This window comes from Dipteris shenzhenensis, chromosome 21 (assembly GCF_047967505.1).
Source record: "Dipteris shenzhenensis isolate YYH24624 ecotype China chromosome 21, Dip_SZ_1.0, whole genome shotgun sequence".
NCBI lineage: Eukaryota > Viridiplantae > Streptophyta > Polypodiopsida > Gleicheniales > Dipteridaceae > Dipteris > Dipteris shenzhenensis.
This window is the reverse complement of record NC_141616.1, coordinates 8,893,439-8,913,235: the sequence shown is the minus strand read 5'-3', so window position 1 is coordinate 8,913,235 and position 19,797 is coordinate 8,893,439. Positions and strand designations below refer to the sequence as shown.

Genomic DNA, 19,797 nt, shown 5'->3' with positions numbered 1-19,797 from the left:
CGTCCTACATCGTCAGTGTGGACAGCATCAAGGTCTCAGTATTGGACAGCGTTGCCTCATTCAGTTCTCCCAGCACTTCAGCCTCCTACAGCTCCTCCTCAGCCCCCTCTGAACAGCCTGACACTCACCTCTAGTGGCCCCTTGATCAGCCTCAGCCCTTGGCATCAGTTCAGCCCTCTGGGAACAGTGTTACACAGCACATCAGACAGGGAGTCGGCACAGCGAACAGAGTAAGATTTGGGGTCTGTTTCAGCAGCTCTTTTCAGTTATCTTTTACGGTTTTACACGGCTCATTCTCAGCTCTTTATTTCAGTCATCCCTCATCTCTCTCATAGGATCTATCACTCCTAGCTTTCACTCTCTCTCATGTAATAACGCTACATTACGGTGGACAGCACAAGCCTCTTCCTTGCCTTGCAAAAGCGTCCTACATCGTCAGTGTGGACAGCATCAAGGTCTCAGTATTGGACAGCATTGCCTCTCAGGTCTTTGGGTCTACTATACGTGTGCGCAACGAGCTCTTCAGAAGCGCATTCCGTGCTCTCTCGAAGAGTGTTCTTTGTATTTCTCAGGTCTCCAAGTATAAAGCAAATTCTCCCTTGATTGGGGGAGGGGGCCCTCAGTGGGTACAGGGACCCAATCAGTTGTCGACTCTCTCTCTCTCTACCCTCATCTCCTTTCTCTCTCTATGGTAAACAATGCTAATTCCTCGCTAAAGGTTTAAAGAAGGTCTTGCTATGAATTACACGATCAGATTACCGTTGCATGTTATAGTTGGATTCGGGGATTCCGCTTTCCCGTTCCTCCTCCGAGCGCTTCCTTGGCCTCTACTACTTCGGAGAGCATTCCCCCACACCCGATACCCCCTCTAGTGGGGCACATGTTGGGACCATACCAATGGCCCAACTTAAATCCTAAGGGTCCTAGGCCCCCTTCTTGGACCAAACAACAAATTCACCCCCAAGCCTTTTTCGTAGGGACTCTTACATGCTTAGCAACCCATGGCCTTTCCCAATTTTCCCATGGTCCTTGCACATATGCGAGCCCAAAAACTCATGCCCTCGTGACAAGGACCAATTTCATCTATCCTAGATGTCACCGTGTAAGTGGTGGTGACACCAACAAATCCTAGTGCTGGAGGACTCTTCATCTAGTGTAACCAAGAAAAAGAAGAAAAGCTTCTATTGCAACCAACTAGGGTGTGTTGCAAAGGACTGCAAAAAGAAGAGCGTTGAATAGAAAAGAAGAAAGGAGTCCAATTTAAAATTCAATGAAATTAAAGCCAGCAATAAATATGCTAAAATAGGATGTTGGGGTAAAGGCATTATGGCCACCCCAGTACAGTTAGTACACTTAAGTACAGTTAGTACTTTTATTGCTAAGTACACTAAGTGCAGTGTACTTAGTGTTGTAACCTTATCCATTGATATAAAAGGTTGACTGTGTGCTTGGGGAGGTACACACATACTTCATTATCCCCACACTCTTGTGTCTACTGTGTGTGTCGGTGTGATCCCTCTTTCTCTCTCACTCCCACCTCTCAACTGGTATCAGAGCTTGACCTTGCATATCTCCCTCCTATTCGTCCAGCAGCAGCAGCATCGTGGTGTGGAGCTCGCCAGCATCAGCGCCTTCAAGTAGTAGCAGCAGCAGCCTAAGCTGCTGCATTTCGTCGCCAGCAGCAGCGAGCTGCTGCTTTAGCAGGGTCGACAGCAGCCAGCCAACGCCAGCAGCGGCGACGCCAGCAAATGCGGCCAGCGTCGCCCAACCAGGCGACGCCAGCTAGCAGCGCCGCCAAGTCGCCAGCCAGGCGATGCCTTCAGCATCCCGCCATCAGCTCGCCACGCAAGTGAGCAACCCGCCAACCGCCCGCCAGGCCTACGAGCTCCCGCCAGGAGTTCGCCAACTGCTCCAGCAGCGTTACAGGTACAGGTGCAGTCTTCGAGCTCATTGTGAGAATTACTGGTCAAATGCAAGTACAGTGAATAGATAACAGTCTATGCCTACTGTGTGAGGAAATCCTCAACATTGAATTGCAGAATCAAGGGGCTTTTGTAGCCAGTGCCAAGTATTGGCTTGTATACGCACGCATTGCGTTTATCCTCCTATTTGGAGTTGATTCTTGCAGGATTCGTATGCATTTGTTAACCTACGGGATAGTGGAAGATGCATTGAGCACTGCATTGTAGACTTGAGCACTGTATGTGCCAGTCAAATTGGGGGTTTTGCAATTCGATGCATATCAGTGCTGGGGGAAGCAATTAAATGCCTTACAGTGGTCAGTGAAGCGGTAAATGCACTCAAATCCTGAGAATTTTTCTTCCAGTCAAGGGGCTTTTGCCTAAATCCTACTCTAAACTGTGTTATACAGTTTTAGTGGTATCTTGAAGCTTGAAGTTGACAGGTTTGAACAGTCAAATAGTCATTTACTGATTCTGTACTTTCTGGTACAGTCACGTACTGTTCTGTGTCAACTGTGGGGCTGATTACAATCACCATACAGAAGTACAGAGTGCAAAATACACTGCTGTTTTTTTTTTCACTGCAATTGCAGGGCAGATGCTGCTTTAATATCAGAGTACTGCTGATTGTACAACAGTGCATTTAATGATGCAAACAGAGTTGCTGTTAGGAAACTGCAGCAAGCAGTAAACAGTTATAATTCTCTGTTTAAGTGGGAGAAACAGTTGCAGGTGCAGTTCCTGTTGTTCCGCTGCAGGAATTAAATTTTTTGAGCACATTTCAAGTGCCTGTGTGCACTTGGTTTGCAGGGAGTTAGACACCCAAGTGTGGGTTATATTTCTTGCTGGTTGTAATGGCTTCATCCTTGGAGTCCTCTCTTCTTAATATTAAGAAGTTGCAGGGTGCTGCTAACTACCCCATGTGGAAAAAGATGGTCCTGAATGTGCTAATTCTCAGGCAGTTTCATGCTCCTATTATACACAAAGGTGTGAAGCCCACTGGCATATCTGATGATGCTTGGGCACTGGCCGATCTGTCGGCAAAGTCCATAATTGAATTGTCACTCCATGAGAGTGTTGTTTGGAATGTGGACGGTGAAAAAACAGCCTGGGGTGTGTGGAAAAAGCTACAAGACACATATGAGCAGCAAAGTGCAGCCACAAAGATATATTGGTTGTGCAAGTTCTTCAATCTGAAGATGAAGGAAGGAACCTCCATGGATGCACATCTCAATGAGTTTAATTCAATTGTTACTCAGCTTGCGAATCAGAAGTATGTGGTGGATGAGGAAACCAAAGGTATGGCACTCTTGATCTCTCTTCTTGAGAGTTGGGATACATTCACCACAGCTGTGACAAATGCAAACACTTTCATAAGCTTTGCAGACATTACAGGGTTGATTTTGCAAGAAGAGCAGAAGCTGAAAGCTCAAGACGCAATAAAGCCTAACAATGCCTTGAATGCAAGGGGAGAAGCCAGCAAAGAGGCAAATCTCAGGAAAGGGGAAAAGGCAGGAGCAAGTCCCGCTCCAACAAAGATGTTGAGTGCTACTACTGTGGCAAAAAGGGACATACCAAAAAGCAGTGCTTTAAACTGAAAAATGATAAGAGAGACAAGGCCAAGGACACTGATACATCAGATGCAAAGGCAATTCTACCAGTAAGCAAGGGCAAGAGCAGTGTGAAGATTGAGGAGCTTAATTCTACACACGATCATGACAATGAGGGAAAGGTTCTATTTCTCTCTACTTTGGATGCTCATGCTCTTCATGCAGGCGGTTTTGCAAACATGCACTCTTGGATCATTGACTCAGGTGCCTCATTCCATGTTACACCTTACAGAGAGTTATTTGTCAGGTATACAGGAGGCAGAAATGGAGTTGTGTTTCTAGGGGATAATCATGCATGCAGTATTGTTGGTGTTGGAGATGTCAGGCTTGTATTTGCTGATGGTACTCAGCTTGTGCTTCACAATGTCAGGCATGTACCCGAAGTCAAGAAAATTTTGATTTCTACTGGCATGTTGGATGACGAAGGTTTTGTGACCAGCTTTGGTCATGGTTTCTGGAAGCTCACCAAAGGTGCCCTGGTTGTTGCCAGAGGTTCCAAGGTTGACACGATGTATACCCTTCATGCTAAAGTATGTAATCATACTGATATTCATGCCACCGAGCTGCCGAATATTTCTATGTGGCATAGCCGGTTGGGACATATGAGCATAAGTGGAATGGAGCAATTGGCTCGTCTTGGCTACTTACCGTCTCTGAAATTTTCTGATTTAAAGTTTTGTGAGCACTGCATATATGGTAGACAATTACAGTGTCCTCATAAGAGGAGATTAGGACATAAAGATGCTCAACTTGAGCTTGTGCATACAGATGTGTGTGAAATGCCTAGTCCTTCACTTAGATGCACGGTACTTTGTCACACTTTATAGATGATTCCACACGGAGGGTGTGGGTGTATCCTCTTCGATTGAAGAGTGATGTCTTTCCAGTGTTCCATAAATGGCTTGCTTTGGTTGAGAATCAAACAGGCAGAACACTAAAGGCCTTGCGGTCAAATAACGGTGGGGAGTATATATCTAATCCATTCAATGCATTTTGTGATCACATGCTGCTTTAACTTATAGATTTTGGGCTGAGGCTGTAAAAACAGCAGTACACCTCATCAATAGGTCACCAAATAAAAGACTGGATGGCAGAGTGCCAGAGGAGCTTTGGACAGGAAAACCTCCTTCCTATAAGCACTTGAGGGTCTTTGGCTGCACTGCGTACGTGCATATACGCAGAGAAGATCGCAGCAAGCTTGATCCTAAGTCTCTTAAATGCATTTTTCTTGGATATGGTGACAATGGTGAGATGGGTTACCGCCGATGGGATCCTGTGAATAAGAAGCTTATACGCAGCAATGATGTCTCATTTGATGAGTCATGTATGTTTAAGGCAGTAGATAAGCCTTCTGATGCTTCAGAGGTTGACATTGATGACTCGGGACATCCTATACAATTCAGGCAGGCTGCAAATCAGCCACAACAGCAGCGTAATCAGCCAATGCATGATGCTGCAGCAGGTCGAAATGGACAGCCCGCAGTGGCGGAAGATGTCCTACAGGATATACCACCTTTGGAAAATCTCCCAGGCATAACTCTGCAGCCTGATCTAATGGAACAGCCACCTGTTTTAGGTGAACAGCAGGCTGGACAGCAAGACCAATGGGTCCGAAGGTCTACTCGACAAACGAGGAAGCCAGACAGATTTGTTCCAAGGGCTGATTTTATTATGCTTACAGATTGTGGAGAACCTTCCTCTTACAAGGAAGCCATGCAAATGCATGATAAAAGGCTATGGGAACTCGCCATGAAGTCCGAAATGGACAGTCTCCATAAAAATGGTACTTGGGAATTGGTGCAGTTGCCTAAGGGCATGAAAATACTGCCATGCAAGTGGGTGTATAGATTGAAAGTCACACTTAGAGCTAAGCCAAGGTATAAAGCCAGGTTGGTTGCCAAGGGCTTTAAGCAGGAGTATGGTGTGGACTTTGATGAAATCTTTTCTCCAGTGGTTAAGATGACCACACTCAGGACTGTACTTGCTTTGGTTGCATGTGAGGATTTGGAATTATGCCAAATGGATGTGAAGACAGCTTTTCTTCACGGTGATCTTCATGAGGAGATCTATATGCAGCAGCCAGAGGGATTTGCAGTCAAGGGCAAGGAGTCACTTGTATGCAAGCTTAAGAACAGCCTTTATGGGCTGAAACAGGCACCAAGGGAATGGTACAAGAAATTTGATACCTTCATGAAGTCCCAAGGTTTCAGGAGAAGTGATGTCGATCACTGCTTATATACCAAAAGGGCTGCAAATGGAAGCTTAATCATTCTCATTTTATATGTGGATGACATGCTTATTGCTGGTAAGGCTCGTAAGGAGCTTGATGACCTTAAGAAAAGATTGCATGAGGCCTTTGATATGAAGGACCTTGGTGATGCAAATCACATACACTGGGCATGCAGATACGGCAAGACAGGGGACAGCGTTTGTTGTATTTGTCTCGGACCGAGTATATTGGCAAAGTATTGCAAAGGTTTCATATGGAGGGGGGGAAGACCCTTAGTTCTCCATTGCCTCCATATGTGAAACTCAGTGCAATGGATAGCCCACAGTCAGATGCTGATAGGGCTGAAATGGCCAAGATTCCGTATGCTTCAGCTTGTGGCAGTCTCATGTATGCCATGGTTGCTACCAGACCTGATATTGCGTTTGCAGTGGGAGTGGTTAGCAGGTATATGGCAAATCCAGGCAAAAAGCATTGGAATGCAGTGAAAGGTATCATGAGATACCTGAAGGGCACACAGGAGTTGTGCATATGCTTTGGCAAGCAGGATGCAAAGGTGCATGGTTATGTGGATTCAGATTATGCTGGTCATCCAGATAACCGGAAGTCTACTACCTGTTATGTTTATACATTCACTGGAGGTGCAGTGTCATGGATGTCAAGGATGCAGCAGTGCATAGCCTTGTCTACCACGGAAGCTGAATATATTGCAGCCACAGAGGCATGCAAGGAGGCCTTATGGCTATCTCGACTAGTGGGAGACTTGGGCATTACAGGTTATATTCCATTGTTGCATTGTGACAGTCAGAGTGCTATTCAATTGGCACACAATCCTGTCTTTCATGCAAAGACGAAGCACATTGATGTGAAGTATCACTTCATCAGAGAGGTAATAGATGATAAGCTGATTCAGCTTGTCAAGATTCACACGGATGACAATCCAGCAGATTTGTTGACAAAAGGCTTGCCTGTAGAGCGGTTTGCACATTGCCGACAGTTGATGGGTATAGGTTGAGCCTCATTTGGCCATGTACTCCATTGTGTATATGCTGTATTTTTCTCATTTGTTTTTACTTGAGGGCATATTGCCTTTAAGTGGGAGGTTGTTGGGGTAAAGGCATTATGGCCACCCCAGTACAGTTAGTACTTTTATTGCTAAGTACACTAAGTACGGTGTACTTAGTGTTGTAACCTTATCCATCGATATAAAAGGTTGACTGTGTGCTTGGGGAGGTACACACATACTTCATTATCCCCACACTCTTGTGTCTACTGTGTGTGTCGGTGTGCTCCCTCTTTCTCTCTCACTCCCACCTCTCATAGGAGACCTTTTCTTATTGACAACTTTGGGTGTTGTTGAGATCAGATATGCAAATTTAGATGAACCAGCTCAAATGTATGGCATTGAGAGATGGTATGTCGAGTCACAGAGACCGGAGACCTTAGTGAAGGTGAAGGGCTGTAACATTTTGTTTGGGATGTTCGAAGAGCAAAGCTGACACCACTTGTATAAGAGAGGGGTCTCTATGGAGACTTCAAGGATCAGAGTCAAAGGGTACATAGACATTGAAGATGGTAGTATGAGGCTACACATGGATGTTGTGGGTGCATCCGGGAGCTACTTGGCTTGTTTTCAAAGCAAGCATTCAAATAATTGGATCCATTGGCATATATATATATTTGTGCATACATTCACGTTTCAATAGCATGCTTTGGGCAAAATGTTTGCCTTGTGTTTCTCAAGTGATGAGGGAGTGGAGAGTGAAAGCCTTCCTCATAGGTAGAGGAGGATGTCTTGTCACACAGAACGTTAAAGCCTGCTGCATATACCTAGACGAATCCAAGAACATTCCCAAACCCATCCTCTAAAAACACAACATAGTGCAGTTTCAATCTCATGATAGTCACTCATAAGGTTGAAAACCATAAACTCCATCACATATAGCAGGGACTAGCTACTATGACATCCCCACTAACGTCATCAGTGCCCAACATTGGGTGTAGACCATAGCACAAAAATATGATCTCACACATACAAATCCACACACCCACACATAGTTGGGCATCCATTTATACAAAGTCTTTGTACTGAGTTTCTAGCAGCACTCCAGAGGTGAAGGGCAGACTCAGTCATGACGAAGGCTAGCACTAAAGGAGAAGGCTAGTCCAAAATCTCTTCATTCAAGCTACAACTGCTTGTGAAGTCTAGACGATTTCATTTTAGTCTCCCCTGAACAAGCATCTAAATCTAGTAGGGCAACGCACCATTTAAGATAGAAGAATTAACACAATACCAGCATGACTTTTGTCAAAGACATTGACTATGGCTCTAAAGAGCATGACTTGGCAACAGAGATAGGAGGCTTGGAGGCTTCTTCAAAGCTGAGTTACAAAATATTGGAAGTACAACAAGGTGAACCTATTCAGGACATCTACAGATCAAAGAGTCTTGTGTCACCAAGATTACTCAATTGTGAGCTCATTTGGAGCTTATGGTCAAAGATCTCTGGAAAGACACTTGGCCTTGGGAATCTATGTAGATCAACCATAGAGATTTCATGTTTTCAGGTGGAGCACTTGGTTGCACATATTGATACGTGCCAGTAGATGGGTTGAAACAAACATTGGGAGCAAAGTGCTTGACAAGATGCTAGCTGTCCTTAGATTTGGAGGGGGACAGCTCAATAAGTATGATTGTTGTGCTAGGATTGCTGGAGGACGCTGGCGGGTTCGTGCTTGGGAATCGTGATGCCATAGATCTTTGATGCTACCTAGATGGCAGATGTGTTCCAAGATGTATAACTTTGTAAGACTAAAATATATCCAATCGTACGAATTCAAATGGTTTGCTATATAAGACCAGCCCTGGAGGAGAAGATTCAAAGACTGATGATCGAGACGTCTCCGACTTGTTCCCGAGTGCTTCTCAGTGGGAACCAATGCAGCATCCGCATTGACATGTGGGTGTTTGGCCCACAATGGGTCTGTGAGAGGGAGCGTTGGGATTGTCATGGTCACCTCCCCCCCATATGAGGAGGACATGGGGGAGCTTATGTGGCCAAGTCAGCTATCTGCAGATCTGCTCCGTCTCTGTCTTCTAACAAATAAACACTGATATGATAAGTGCTTTCTCCAAGCGTGGAACACATCATTTAAGATCCATCTAAACCAAACTGCCTCGCATGTCAAAGTATCTGCTCAAGGCTGAGCACTTCTACAAAAGTTCTGCTCCATTGTTCTTTGTTGACGGACACTTCCTCTGCAGCTCCTTATGCTCTCCTACAGGATGTATGTGTGCACCTAGGATTGATCATGATCTGCTGGGTTTTGCTCCAACACGAACTGTTTTCCTGCCCTCTTTGCTGCCCTTCCCTGTCTTTGGCCACCTGCCTGGGAGCACTTCACATAGGGGACAAGCCCCACCAAAATGGACCGACTAGCCCCTTGAGCTGGCCAACCCAGATCTGACAGACTGGCTGACCAGTCTGTCAGCCAATCTTGTCTGCAGTATCTGCCAACCTGAAGGGTCTTCCACCCTGACCGCATCAGCTCCTGGTGGCCTGACCTGGTCTGCCGTGTATCTGTTTGCAGACAGCTGGCTTGCGTTGCCTATAAATAGGTCTTCTGTACCTGTGTAGTCTCTGCCCCTTTCTTGTATGTAGGTCTGCTGTACTGCTGACCAGTTCTGGTCCTTTGCAGGTCTGCCCTCCCACTGCCAGCCTGCTGCAAACCTTCTGTACTGCCCCGCCCATGATGTAACTACTGCTGCAATGTACCTGCTGCTGTACCAGCCCAGGTACCTTCATACCCTTGACCTAACAGAGATCTAGGTGCTGTACCTGCTTTTACCTTCCACTCTCCATCCAAGTGAAGGCAACTATATAAACACTGGTACCAAAGTTTATACCTTTGTAAGATTAGAATATATCCAATCATACAAATTTACATTTTTTGTTGTTCTAAAGTCCAAAAATCTACACAGAAGATAAGAGAGAAAACAAAAGAGAAGAAACAAGGTGAATGATAATAAATGATTCATAAGGCCTGACCAAAATCTAAAATACCAAAAAAGAAGACAATTGGATTTGCAGCTCGGAACAGAGGGTGGAGAGATGATGAATTGAAGCGAGAGAGAGAGAGAGAGAGAGAGGGAGAGAGAGAGTGGCTAAAAATATGGAGGATTTCTAGAAAAGAAAATATTAAGTGAATCATATAATAACTCATGATTTTCTGAAAATCAAAAAACGAGGATTTTTCTCTTCTTGGGAATCGTCTTCACTAATACCTACCTCACGGCAAGCTAGAAAGAGAAAACAAAAACTTTTTGAAAAACAAAAGGAAGACATACTTAGCAAGTAAAGCAACACTTCTGTCGTCATCAGTGCCCAAGCATAAGCAGCTACACTGGTCCCAAAGTAATCTACTGAAATCTCCAAACAAACAGCCTCGGTGTTTGTATGTAACCCAGTATTTAAGCTCCCTCTAGTCCATCAAGCTCTATCTCTAGGTCTGCCTCTCCATTTCTGCAAATGGGCTGGTCCGCCGCCTTCTTTTTGCAATCTTTGGCAAAGCGTCCAATTGTGTCACAATAGAAGCACTTCTTTTGGTTCTTTCGTTTCTTCTCATTCTCACCATCAGAAACATCCCCATCTTCATTCTTGGCATTCTTTTCTTCCGTGGCTTCAATTTGTCTCCTTTGCTCTTGGTCATCATCGTCATCATCCTCTCTGTCACACAACTTTATTTGAGCTCCTTCCAGAAGCAACAATGGACCCGGCTCCTCGAGCATGAATGGCCTCGTTCGTTCTCCAGTAGTGAGAGTCATAGCCTGCCCTCGGTAGCTCCTCGGTAGCTCCTCAGAAGCTTACTAACCAAGAGCATGGCTGATTGGTTATTGTCCAGCTTGTGAGCAACTGCTCCGAGTTGATCTCTAAGAATCTTCACCTTCACTAGAAGTCTTGGGTAGAGTCTATTTCAACTATCTTCAAGTTGGCCCCCTGATCTAATCGAGCCAGATTTGACAGACTGGCCAACCGGTCTGTCAGCCAACCTTGTCTGCACCATCTGCCGACCTGAAGTGTCTTCTGCTCATACTGCATCCTGCTCCTGGTGACCTTGTCTGCTGTGTATCTGTTTGCAGACAGCTGACTTGCCTTGCCTATAAACAGGTCCTCTCTACATGCGCAGCCCTGTCCCTCTCTTGTTAGCAGGTCTGCTACCAGTTCTGGTCCTTTGTGGCGGCCAATATGGGCCCTTGTCGGGTCTGCAGACAATGCATACCAGTACAAATGCCTCATTGCAAGTCTTCCAGCCTTTATGGCTGCGCTCCAGATCTACCCATGTGGCAGCCATTATGTAATATGGTTGCCCATACTGCAGCCTATGTGCAGCCCAAAAGGCAGCTCATACATGGCTCATGGAAAGAGCCTCCCTGTGGTTGTCCATTTGTGGATACCACCCCTAATCTGAGATGCATGCCATGTCACCATGGCCTATGCATCAGTCCCCATCTCAACCCGCGATTGAGATGCATACTATGCCACTATGGCACATGCATCTAAGCCCAAGGTGGATCTAAAGGTGTCAATCCCTGATGGTATTGTTGGAAAGGTCACCTCCCCATCTGTAAGCCCCCAAATGAGGAGAGCATGGGGGAGGGAGACCTAGAGCAGGATGTGCCCCAAAAGAAGAGAGGCGGGTACCTGGCTGATCTGCAGGAGCATGAGGCGGAGCAGAGGACAGCAGTAGGGACCCAAGAGAAGAGACCACAGATGATGTCAGCAACAGTACGGAATAGTACAGAGCTGAGGTGCACATGTGACAGATCAGAAGATCAGGACATACAGGCGCTGACATGGCAGGTCAGGAGCGCAGGTGTACAGGGCTGCATGGGGCCTGGTAGAGCAGCAAATGGGGCTGCCAGTGGGCAGTGGCATGCCTTATATACGCTGGGCCCCTGCCTTGATTGGAGGACCAAAAGCCCTAGAAGTGTGGGCCAAAGGGCCCTAGTTTTGTGAGCCCTTAAAGGGCTGTTTTGGGACAGACTGGTCGGCCCAAACAGACCAGCCAGTCGGCCCATTTGGGGCTGGCTGGTCAGTTAGTTCAAGGGGCCCTTGGGGCCTATAAAAGGAGAGGCTTGTGGCCTCATTTCAGTATCCAGCAAGTCAGCAGACAGAGGAGCAGCAGAAGCCTGATCTTTGGGCCTACATCCAGGAGGCAAAGCAGGGCCAGAGTTGCTGCAGACTGAGCTCACTTGGGGCTGAGCCTAGGCTGTCTACTACTAGGGCAGCAAGGTGCTGAGATCTTTGGACAGAAAGTCTACTTACGCTCGAGGTGGAGCACGCGGGCTCGAGTCTAGAGATAGCCAGCTGATAGGAGAAGGACCTTGTGGTAAGATCAGAGGACCACACCATTGGTGGGACTTTGGATCTATCTCTCTTGTATTGTGTCCATAGTTTTGGACGGAAATATATATTTTGGTGGTTTCTCTATCTGGCAAGTTCATTCTATTGATGAGTCTGCACATCTATTGAATGCACATAAGTAAAGGAGTTTGTGATTCCACACCCACACCGCACACTGTGTGAGCTCTTGGGCATTACTATAAGTCTTCCGCTGCATGTACCCTCTGTTGGGTATTTTCTAACAGGTATCACATGGGCGCTCACATGTGGGGCAATAATTCTTCTGCTCTGACTTTCTTTACGGGAACATGGCCAATTTGCTTAAATATTAGCAGGGCAGATGGTCAGCACTACCCCATTCTATAAGACTAAAAAATGCACTGGTGTATCCATGCTATAAAATAAACATGCATTTAAGTCCCTAGTGCACATTAATGCTGAGGAAAAAATGAAACCCCAGATTTGTCATCTATCAATAAGCCCAGAGGTGTACATTCTGAATGACGGCACATCATACAAATGTAGTGATAACTCGACAGCAATTCCCATGCTGTAATAAGAAACACAAAAATACTTTCGTCTTGCTTGACTATGAGGAACCAGATTATACCTCTGATCACTTTTTTTATCAGTAGAGGTTTGCATCAGTCAAATCTATAGCATAGGAACTTAAACTAGCCTACCCTTAAATATATTGATATCTAATCCATTAAAAGCAGATGAGTTCAGTCAAGAGCACCTCAGGATATTTAATCATCAAAGTAGGATGCTTTTTATATGCTTCTGGAACAAGGATCATCAATGCTTCTTCAGGACTGCGTCCACTCCTCATTAACAACTGGACAAATTGGGAAGAATCAGCAGACTGAAACAAAACACTTCTTGACTTCTTAACAAAATGAAAGTTTCAAAAGACAGAATGGAGATGCTATTGTAATTAGCACAGTAAATGTAATATTTGTCCTATTCCCGTTGGTAGCAAGACACAACTGAATGAGAATCCTAGCCAAGGTGTAGAAATCAAGAAAGCAAGCAAAAACTGGCATAAACATAAGGCAGAGCCAAAAGTCTGGCTAATCAGTCGAAATCAAGGACCAACAAGCAAAAATTTGCATGGTGCCTCAGACACGATTTGAATCTTCCAAGATCAGCAAGACATGAATGGAATGCAACAATTTGGATCTTCCAAGATTAACATGAAAGAATGGGGCTATGCCTCGGCAACAGCATCGAGATTTGCTGAATCAGAAGCTTTGGGATTCCCATAGGGGCGAATCTCATCTTCTCGTCCACCCCAAACAGGTGATTTCATTGAAGCCTCACGTGATCGCATCCAGTTCAAGTTCCCCTGCACATGTTTGAAACAAAGCATTAGCCATTTCAATCTCCAAGATCACTCTACATGTGTATAGAACTGCTATGACATGTAGATGGTAAGAGAGAGCATATTAAATTGAACAAATTCTTTCGTTGAAAAACCTTTTCGCTTCAGCACATAATTTCAAATCCTCAAACATATCTGGGCAAACCTGTAATGTGTTGATCTCCCCATTGTGACCGAGGAATCTCATTGGCTGTGCAAGAGGCCACCTGGGATTTGTGTTTGTACTGTACCGCCTGTGGTAAATGGTGAAGGAAGACATATAAAGTTCATTCTGCAGATCAGGATAAAAGCTTCCCAAAGCCTCAGATCGCAACATTCCTTTGTATACTATTGTAGAATTGGACAACGAGCATATGTATAAATCCTGGCCCCATGACTCAGAATCTGCTGCTCGCTCAATCAGCTTCCGTGAAATGTAAAGTTCTCTTTCAACTTCTTCATGCGTGCCTTCATTGCTGAGTTTAACCAGAACTTGTTGTATGTTTGGGAGAGTAATCTTTGCATAATACCCTACTATAGATACATTGACAGGCACTGGTCTCCATCCAATAACCTCTAACCCCTCCTGTGTAAATATCCGTTCCACAACTGTACTACAAACAGCTAACTTGTTCAGAATACAAACTTTTCAATAAACAATAAAGGTATCAAAGGGTTTCTAGAGAACAGAGAATTAGGCACAAACTTCGTATTAGTTATCAAACATCTTTCAAAGGAGCAAGAGATGACTTTGAACATTTACGATTCTTCAACAGTTGCAAAGGACTCAAAGTCTTAGGTATAATGAAACAAATTTCTTAATGAATTCAAAAGACATGAAGGTAACTAGGAGAGCATAAATGCTCAAACTGTGGCGTGCTTGCACATACCCCAAAAAAGTATGCAATGATTAAGACAGCCTCACCATTGGTGAAGATCACATGTTGGTGACACTTTGGATAGACATGTGGACATTATGCAGGGCAGGCATCTTGGAGATTTGACCAGTACGTAACTCAGTATGGCAATACATCCAGGCGGGTACTATGCTTCGAACTAAGCAGGATATTTGGATGCCGGTTCATCAAATGCTTGAGGAAAGGGTTTCATGATGGAGTCAGAGACCATCTAATGGCTCAACAGGAGACATCAGATGGTTGCTTCTCTTCGGCCAGATAGAATGACAATGTCTTCAGAATAGCCTATGGAACAAAGTACAATATGATACATCAAATACCAAAGGAAAAGTCTATGCAACACTCTTGATTACTAATAGAAAACACGCGAGAGAAAAGCACATCTCTGCTGATGTGTAAAATCTCTCTGCATAGGGGGGCGGGGTCTATGAGACTCAGCACATCAAGACCCTGTCCTGCACTGTTTGGGACTGCAATGGTCAAGGCCAGGGAATTTCCCAGAGCCTTACATGGGATGAGACATTGGATTTTATATAGAGACAAGCGCTGGTCAAGGCATATACATGGGAGACAGCATACAAGGATGAGACGAGGAAGACACGAGACGTACAAGGGTCAGGACGGGTGGCAGTACTATACAGATCTTCTCTCATTGCACGATCTCCGTAGAGAGGCAGGACGATCTTCGTAGAGAGGCAGGACGATCTCTCGTGAGGACAAGGTAGATTAGCGGGAAGAGGAGATGAGGGGCTGTGGAGATAGAGTCACAGACACTGCACGCAAAGCAGAGACAGACTAGAGCACGCACAATCGAGGTCCACTATATCTCAACCTATCTCAGGGGATCATCAGAGGCGAGATATCACCCTTGATATGGCCCACCACAAACACAAATCACAAAGGTCACACCCCCCACCATACCTTTTCCATACATTTTCACACGGAAAGCGCATACGGATATGGAAGTACGATTGGAGTATGGTTCAGCCCTTGGGGCTGAATCATACATGACCCTAATTTTACACATACATACATACATATATATCCTAGATGAATCCAGGAACATTCCCAAACTCATCCTCTAAAAACACAACATAGTGCAGTTTCAATCTCACGAGAGTCACTCATAAGATTGAAAACCGTAAACTCCATCACGCATAGCAGGGACTAGCTACTATGACATCCCCACTGACGTCATCAGTGCCCAACAGTGGGTGTAGACCATAGTATAAAAGTATGCTCTCACACATACAAATCCACACACCCACACATACTTGAGCATCCATTTATACAAAGTCTTCATACTAAGTTTCTGTCGGCACTCCGGAGGTGAAGGGCAAACTCAGCCATGACGAAGGCTAGCACTAAAGGAGAAGGCTAATCAAAAAGTAGTCCAAATCTCTCCATTCAAGCTACAACTGCTCGTGAAGTCTAAACGATTTCATTTTAGTCTCTCCCAAACGAGCATCTAAATCTGAATCTAGCTGATAGGGCAACGCACCATTTAAGATAGAAAGAATTATCGCAATACCAGCAGGCCGCAACTTGGACGAAAACTTCACAAGGTAAAATTCGCATGTCCACTAATATGGCAGAAGCGTATACCTAGATGAATCCAGGAACATTCCCAAACTAATACGGCAAAAGCATAATTATGTATATGTATGTATTGTACAGAGCTTTTAACTTCAAACTAGTATTACTTTTAAAGTCATGAAAGACAAGTGCTTTTTGCAAAAAGGTCACTTTTTAAATGTCTAGGGCTACAATTTTTTAACCAATAAAAAGCCAAGTATGTTTGCCCCTTTCCATACGCATATGGAAAGGGGGATTTCATATGTCTGGCTGGAGTAACCATACGTGTCCCCAGTTCCAACTATGCCCCCCACCACCTCAAGAGACGACTCAATAGAGGCAGGTACAAAATATCATCGCATCCCACCAAAGGACCCCACCATGATAGACTCTTGGACAATCGACATACAAACTCCGCATGTTTTAGTAAATTAGTATAGCACTCAACAAGGCTTTAGCAAGCCCTTACACCAGCCCATGGTGGCCTGTATGAAGAACTATTTTGGTTGTACTTTGTCTCATAAGCCCGTCAAGCCCCAGAAGACCTCTCTCTCTCTCTCTCTCTCTCTCTCTCTCTCTCTCTCTACACAGAGGCATGTACACAAACAAAATCTTATTTGTAGACATGCATAACTTTTGACAATTCTCTCTCTTTCTCTAATATTGGGAAGCACATTTCAAAAAGCACTCAAGTGACCTTGTCTACCTAAAAAATAAACAATTACGACCAGAGCAAGGTAAGGTTTTTGATGCATTCTTCCTAATCAGGAGCTCTTCAAATGTAGGTGTGGGACCCGATTTACCTTCTTTAGCTGCTGAGGCTAGAGACTCATCCTTAGGCAGAAAGACCATTCCTACACCTGTTTTAGCTTCATCAAGTGGAGGAAGCCCTTGATCTGCACACCACTTCTGGAAGAGTTGCCATGGGATCTTTGTCATTAAACCAGCACCATCTCCAGAATCATTGTCTGCTCCACATGCTCCACGATGTTCCATACAACCAAGAGCGATGAGGGCATCCTGGACAATCTTGTGTGATGCCTCATTCTTCAGGTTTGCTATAAAACCAACGCCACATGCATCTCGTTCTGCCAACAGGTCTTCAAGCTTCACAACCTGCAAACAAAACCGTCGTTCAAGTTGTCTTCCAATGTGATCTATTGAATGTACTGCTGCAGATCTGTCAAAAATGGGAGTCGAGTTTGCTACAAACGATGCTTCAGTTGCCACCTTTTTTTCAATTTTGAAAGGCATTCTAGTTGAGCTGGTGTAGGTTTGGTGAGTCAAGCATCAGATCACGGATGGTAACACTGCAGCTTACTAAAAAGGTAAAAAAGTAGTATTGTATGCTTTATGTATGCTGTTTGACTAAAACAGATAACATCCAACAATGGCTTTCGTGTTCCCCTCGTAAAGCAAGTACTTTGGTCGAACAGGAAAATTCATTTTAATAATCCTGGATCAATTCTGCAAACCGTTATAAGTGCTTATTCTGCAAGAGACAAATCTGGCTTATTCTGTTCTCTCAGACTCCAGCTTGGTGTGAGACATTAATTCAATCAAAAGTTATCCACAACCCCTCCCAAGTATGTGATATGTTGTGCAAAAAACATTTGTTGATCAATTTGATTGCAATTGGTCCAATCAGGCACAGTTTGAAAAAGCATAACCCTTTCTGAAGGTGACCTTCAGTGGCCCGGCCAAGGATTGACCTTGACAGAGTAAATGCAACTTCTAACGCAAAGCACCATGTATAGGCCTTCCGTCATACAATATCGGATGGCCCTTCACATTAGGCTACGCTTTTTTCCAGGGCAATAGAAAGAAGGCACAGTCACTACAAAAGCTGTCACCTACAAGGAAGCAAGGGCAGACGGCAGTCCATCCACGGCGCAAAACCAACACATATAAAGTTCTCAAACCAGCTTGTCGTACGAAAGAGCCCATTGAATATCCCCCTGCAGGTGTAGAGTCTACCCAATCTAGAAAATTACTAGAGAATAGTTTGACTTATTAGTGTGATTTTTAAGTCTTTCTGTTTCTGTGGAAAATTTTGGTTGAAGAGCTCTTTCCCTTTTAAACTCTCCTTGCTTCTCTCAACCCTTAGAATTCATCTCATTACCACAAGGAAATGCCTAAAAGCACTCAGCGATCTTGTTCTGAACAATTCACGGGCAGAAAATAAGATCAATAGTTTCTTCTTTTTTGTTACAATAAATTTCGTCATTCCCACACACCGAAACTAGAGGTGGATTCCAGGAGCTGTTAAATTATGCAGTAAAGGAGGAAGGAAAGTTAGCAATACCCCATTAAAAGTTCAGAAGGAAGAAATACCAATACCGATGCTTTCCACCAATCAATGGCGTAGGCATTGGGGAGGCATCCCAACCTGGTCACCCACATAAGGCAACCAAATGCTGTCAGAGAGCTCGACACTCACTCTGTGCATTTCCATTTGTAAGAACAAGATTGGGTGTTGGATACGAAAAGTGCCAGTTGACTTCTGGGATACTATAAAGGCTTATCGCTCTCCGATTGCATTGATAGGGACCCAATTTGACGTGAGAGTATGGGCAGAAATCGGACCAAACAAAATCGAACTTTACGATCGCAGTGCGAATTTTCTCTCGGACAAACAATACTGATCCTACCTCAGACACTTGGCAGCGTTCACGAGCTTGCGGACTGAGAGCAGAGCAAGAATGCTTCCAGCTTCGGAGACGGCGCGCTCGTCTCCGTCCGATGGAGTGGGCATTGGAAGAGCCGAGGCAGGGATGGGGGGCGAGAGGTGGGCTGAAGGGAGGGAGACGGAGGAGAGAAGAAATGTGGTGAGGCTTGAAAATGGAAGGGAGGTGAGGGAGGGAGGAGAGGGTGTCATGAGGGGAGGAGGAGGGAAAGCGAGGGAGAGCCATAGGAAAGGGAAGCAAGGAGTGAAATGAGGGAGAAAGGGGAAGGAAAGGGGGAGGAAAGAGGGAGGAGAGCTATGGAGGAGGAGCAGAGCGATGGAGGAGCAGAGCGATGGAGGAGGAGAGCAGAGCTATGGTGAAAGTTAGGGCAAGGAAGCAGAGCAGAGCATAAGAAAGCAGAACAGAGCTATACATACAGAAGAAGAAGAAGAAGAAGAAGATGAAGAAAGAGTGGTGGTGGCAAAGGGAAGAAGAAGAGAATTCTTCTTGTCTTCTCTTTGCCACTTCAAAGTATTTTGTTTCCTTTGGCCATTTTGCCTTGTTTTATCACGATTGGTAAGGCTTAAGGACGTGTGGCAAAAGAAGCATCTTCACAGCCCACCACACCCCCCTCATCGATGGATTACGGAGGGCTCTCCTTGTCCTCAGATCCACTCCCCCCCTTGAATCTCCATTATATCTCTCTTCCCTCTCCCACTTTCCTCTCTCCTTTCCTTCTCTCACCAGTTTCCACATCCATGCCATCCCTGCTCCAATTTCCCCACACACCACTACTTCGAGCCCATTCTGGCAAACCTCATTTTGCTATACTTGTCCGACAATGCGGTTGCATCCACTTGTTGCTAGAGCATCTCTCAACAAGTAGCCGGCTGATTTTTGCAAGGCCCCATCCTTGAAAAGAAAGGCTGGACTGGCAAATTTCACTTCATAGGGTTGAAGGCTAGGCTACACAACTCAGTGCGAGCATATTTGCCAGCCCATCGTGCTGCAGGAACTCGCTCTCACCACACTTCTAATTCCATTGCTCTAGGTAAGAACAAGTCCCCATGCACT

General features: G+C 45.0%; 1 protein-coding gene across 1 annotated transcript in view; it reads right to left on the bottom strand.

Annotated features, from left to right (window-relative positions):
- Positions 1-19,322, bottom strand: part of LOC147888460 (ferredoxin-dependent glutamate synthase, chloroplastic-like) — a 68,916-nt gene extending 49,594 nt beyond the window's left edge. Inside the window, exons 1-5 of the mRNA XM_087392275.1 lie at positions 18,709-19,322; positions 16,861-17,173; positions 13,732-14,174; positions 13,419-13,550; positions 12,942-13,040 (exon numbers count right to left, since the gene is read on the bottom strand). Of these exons, the coding sequence (XP_087248401.1) occupies positions 12,942-13,040; positions 13,419-13,550; positions 13,732-14,174; positions 16,861-17,173; positions 18,709-18,969 (1,248 nt within the window). The 5' untranslated portion in view covers positions 18,970-19,322. The remainder of the gene's footprint in view (positions 1-12,941; positions 13,041-13,418; positions 13,551-13,731; positions 14,175-16,860; positions 17,174-18,708) is intronic.
- Positions 19,323-19,797: the final 475 nt, after the last annotated feature.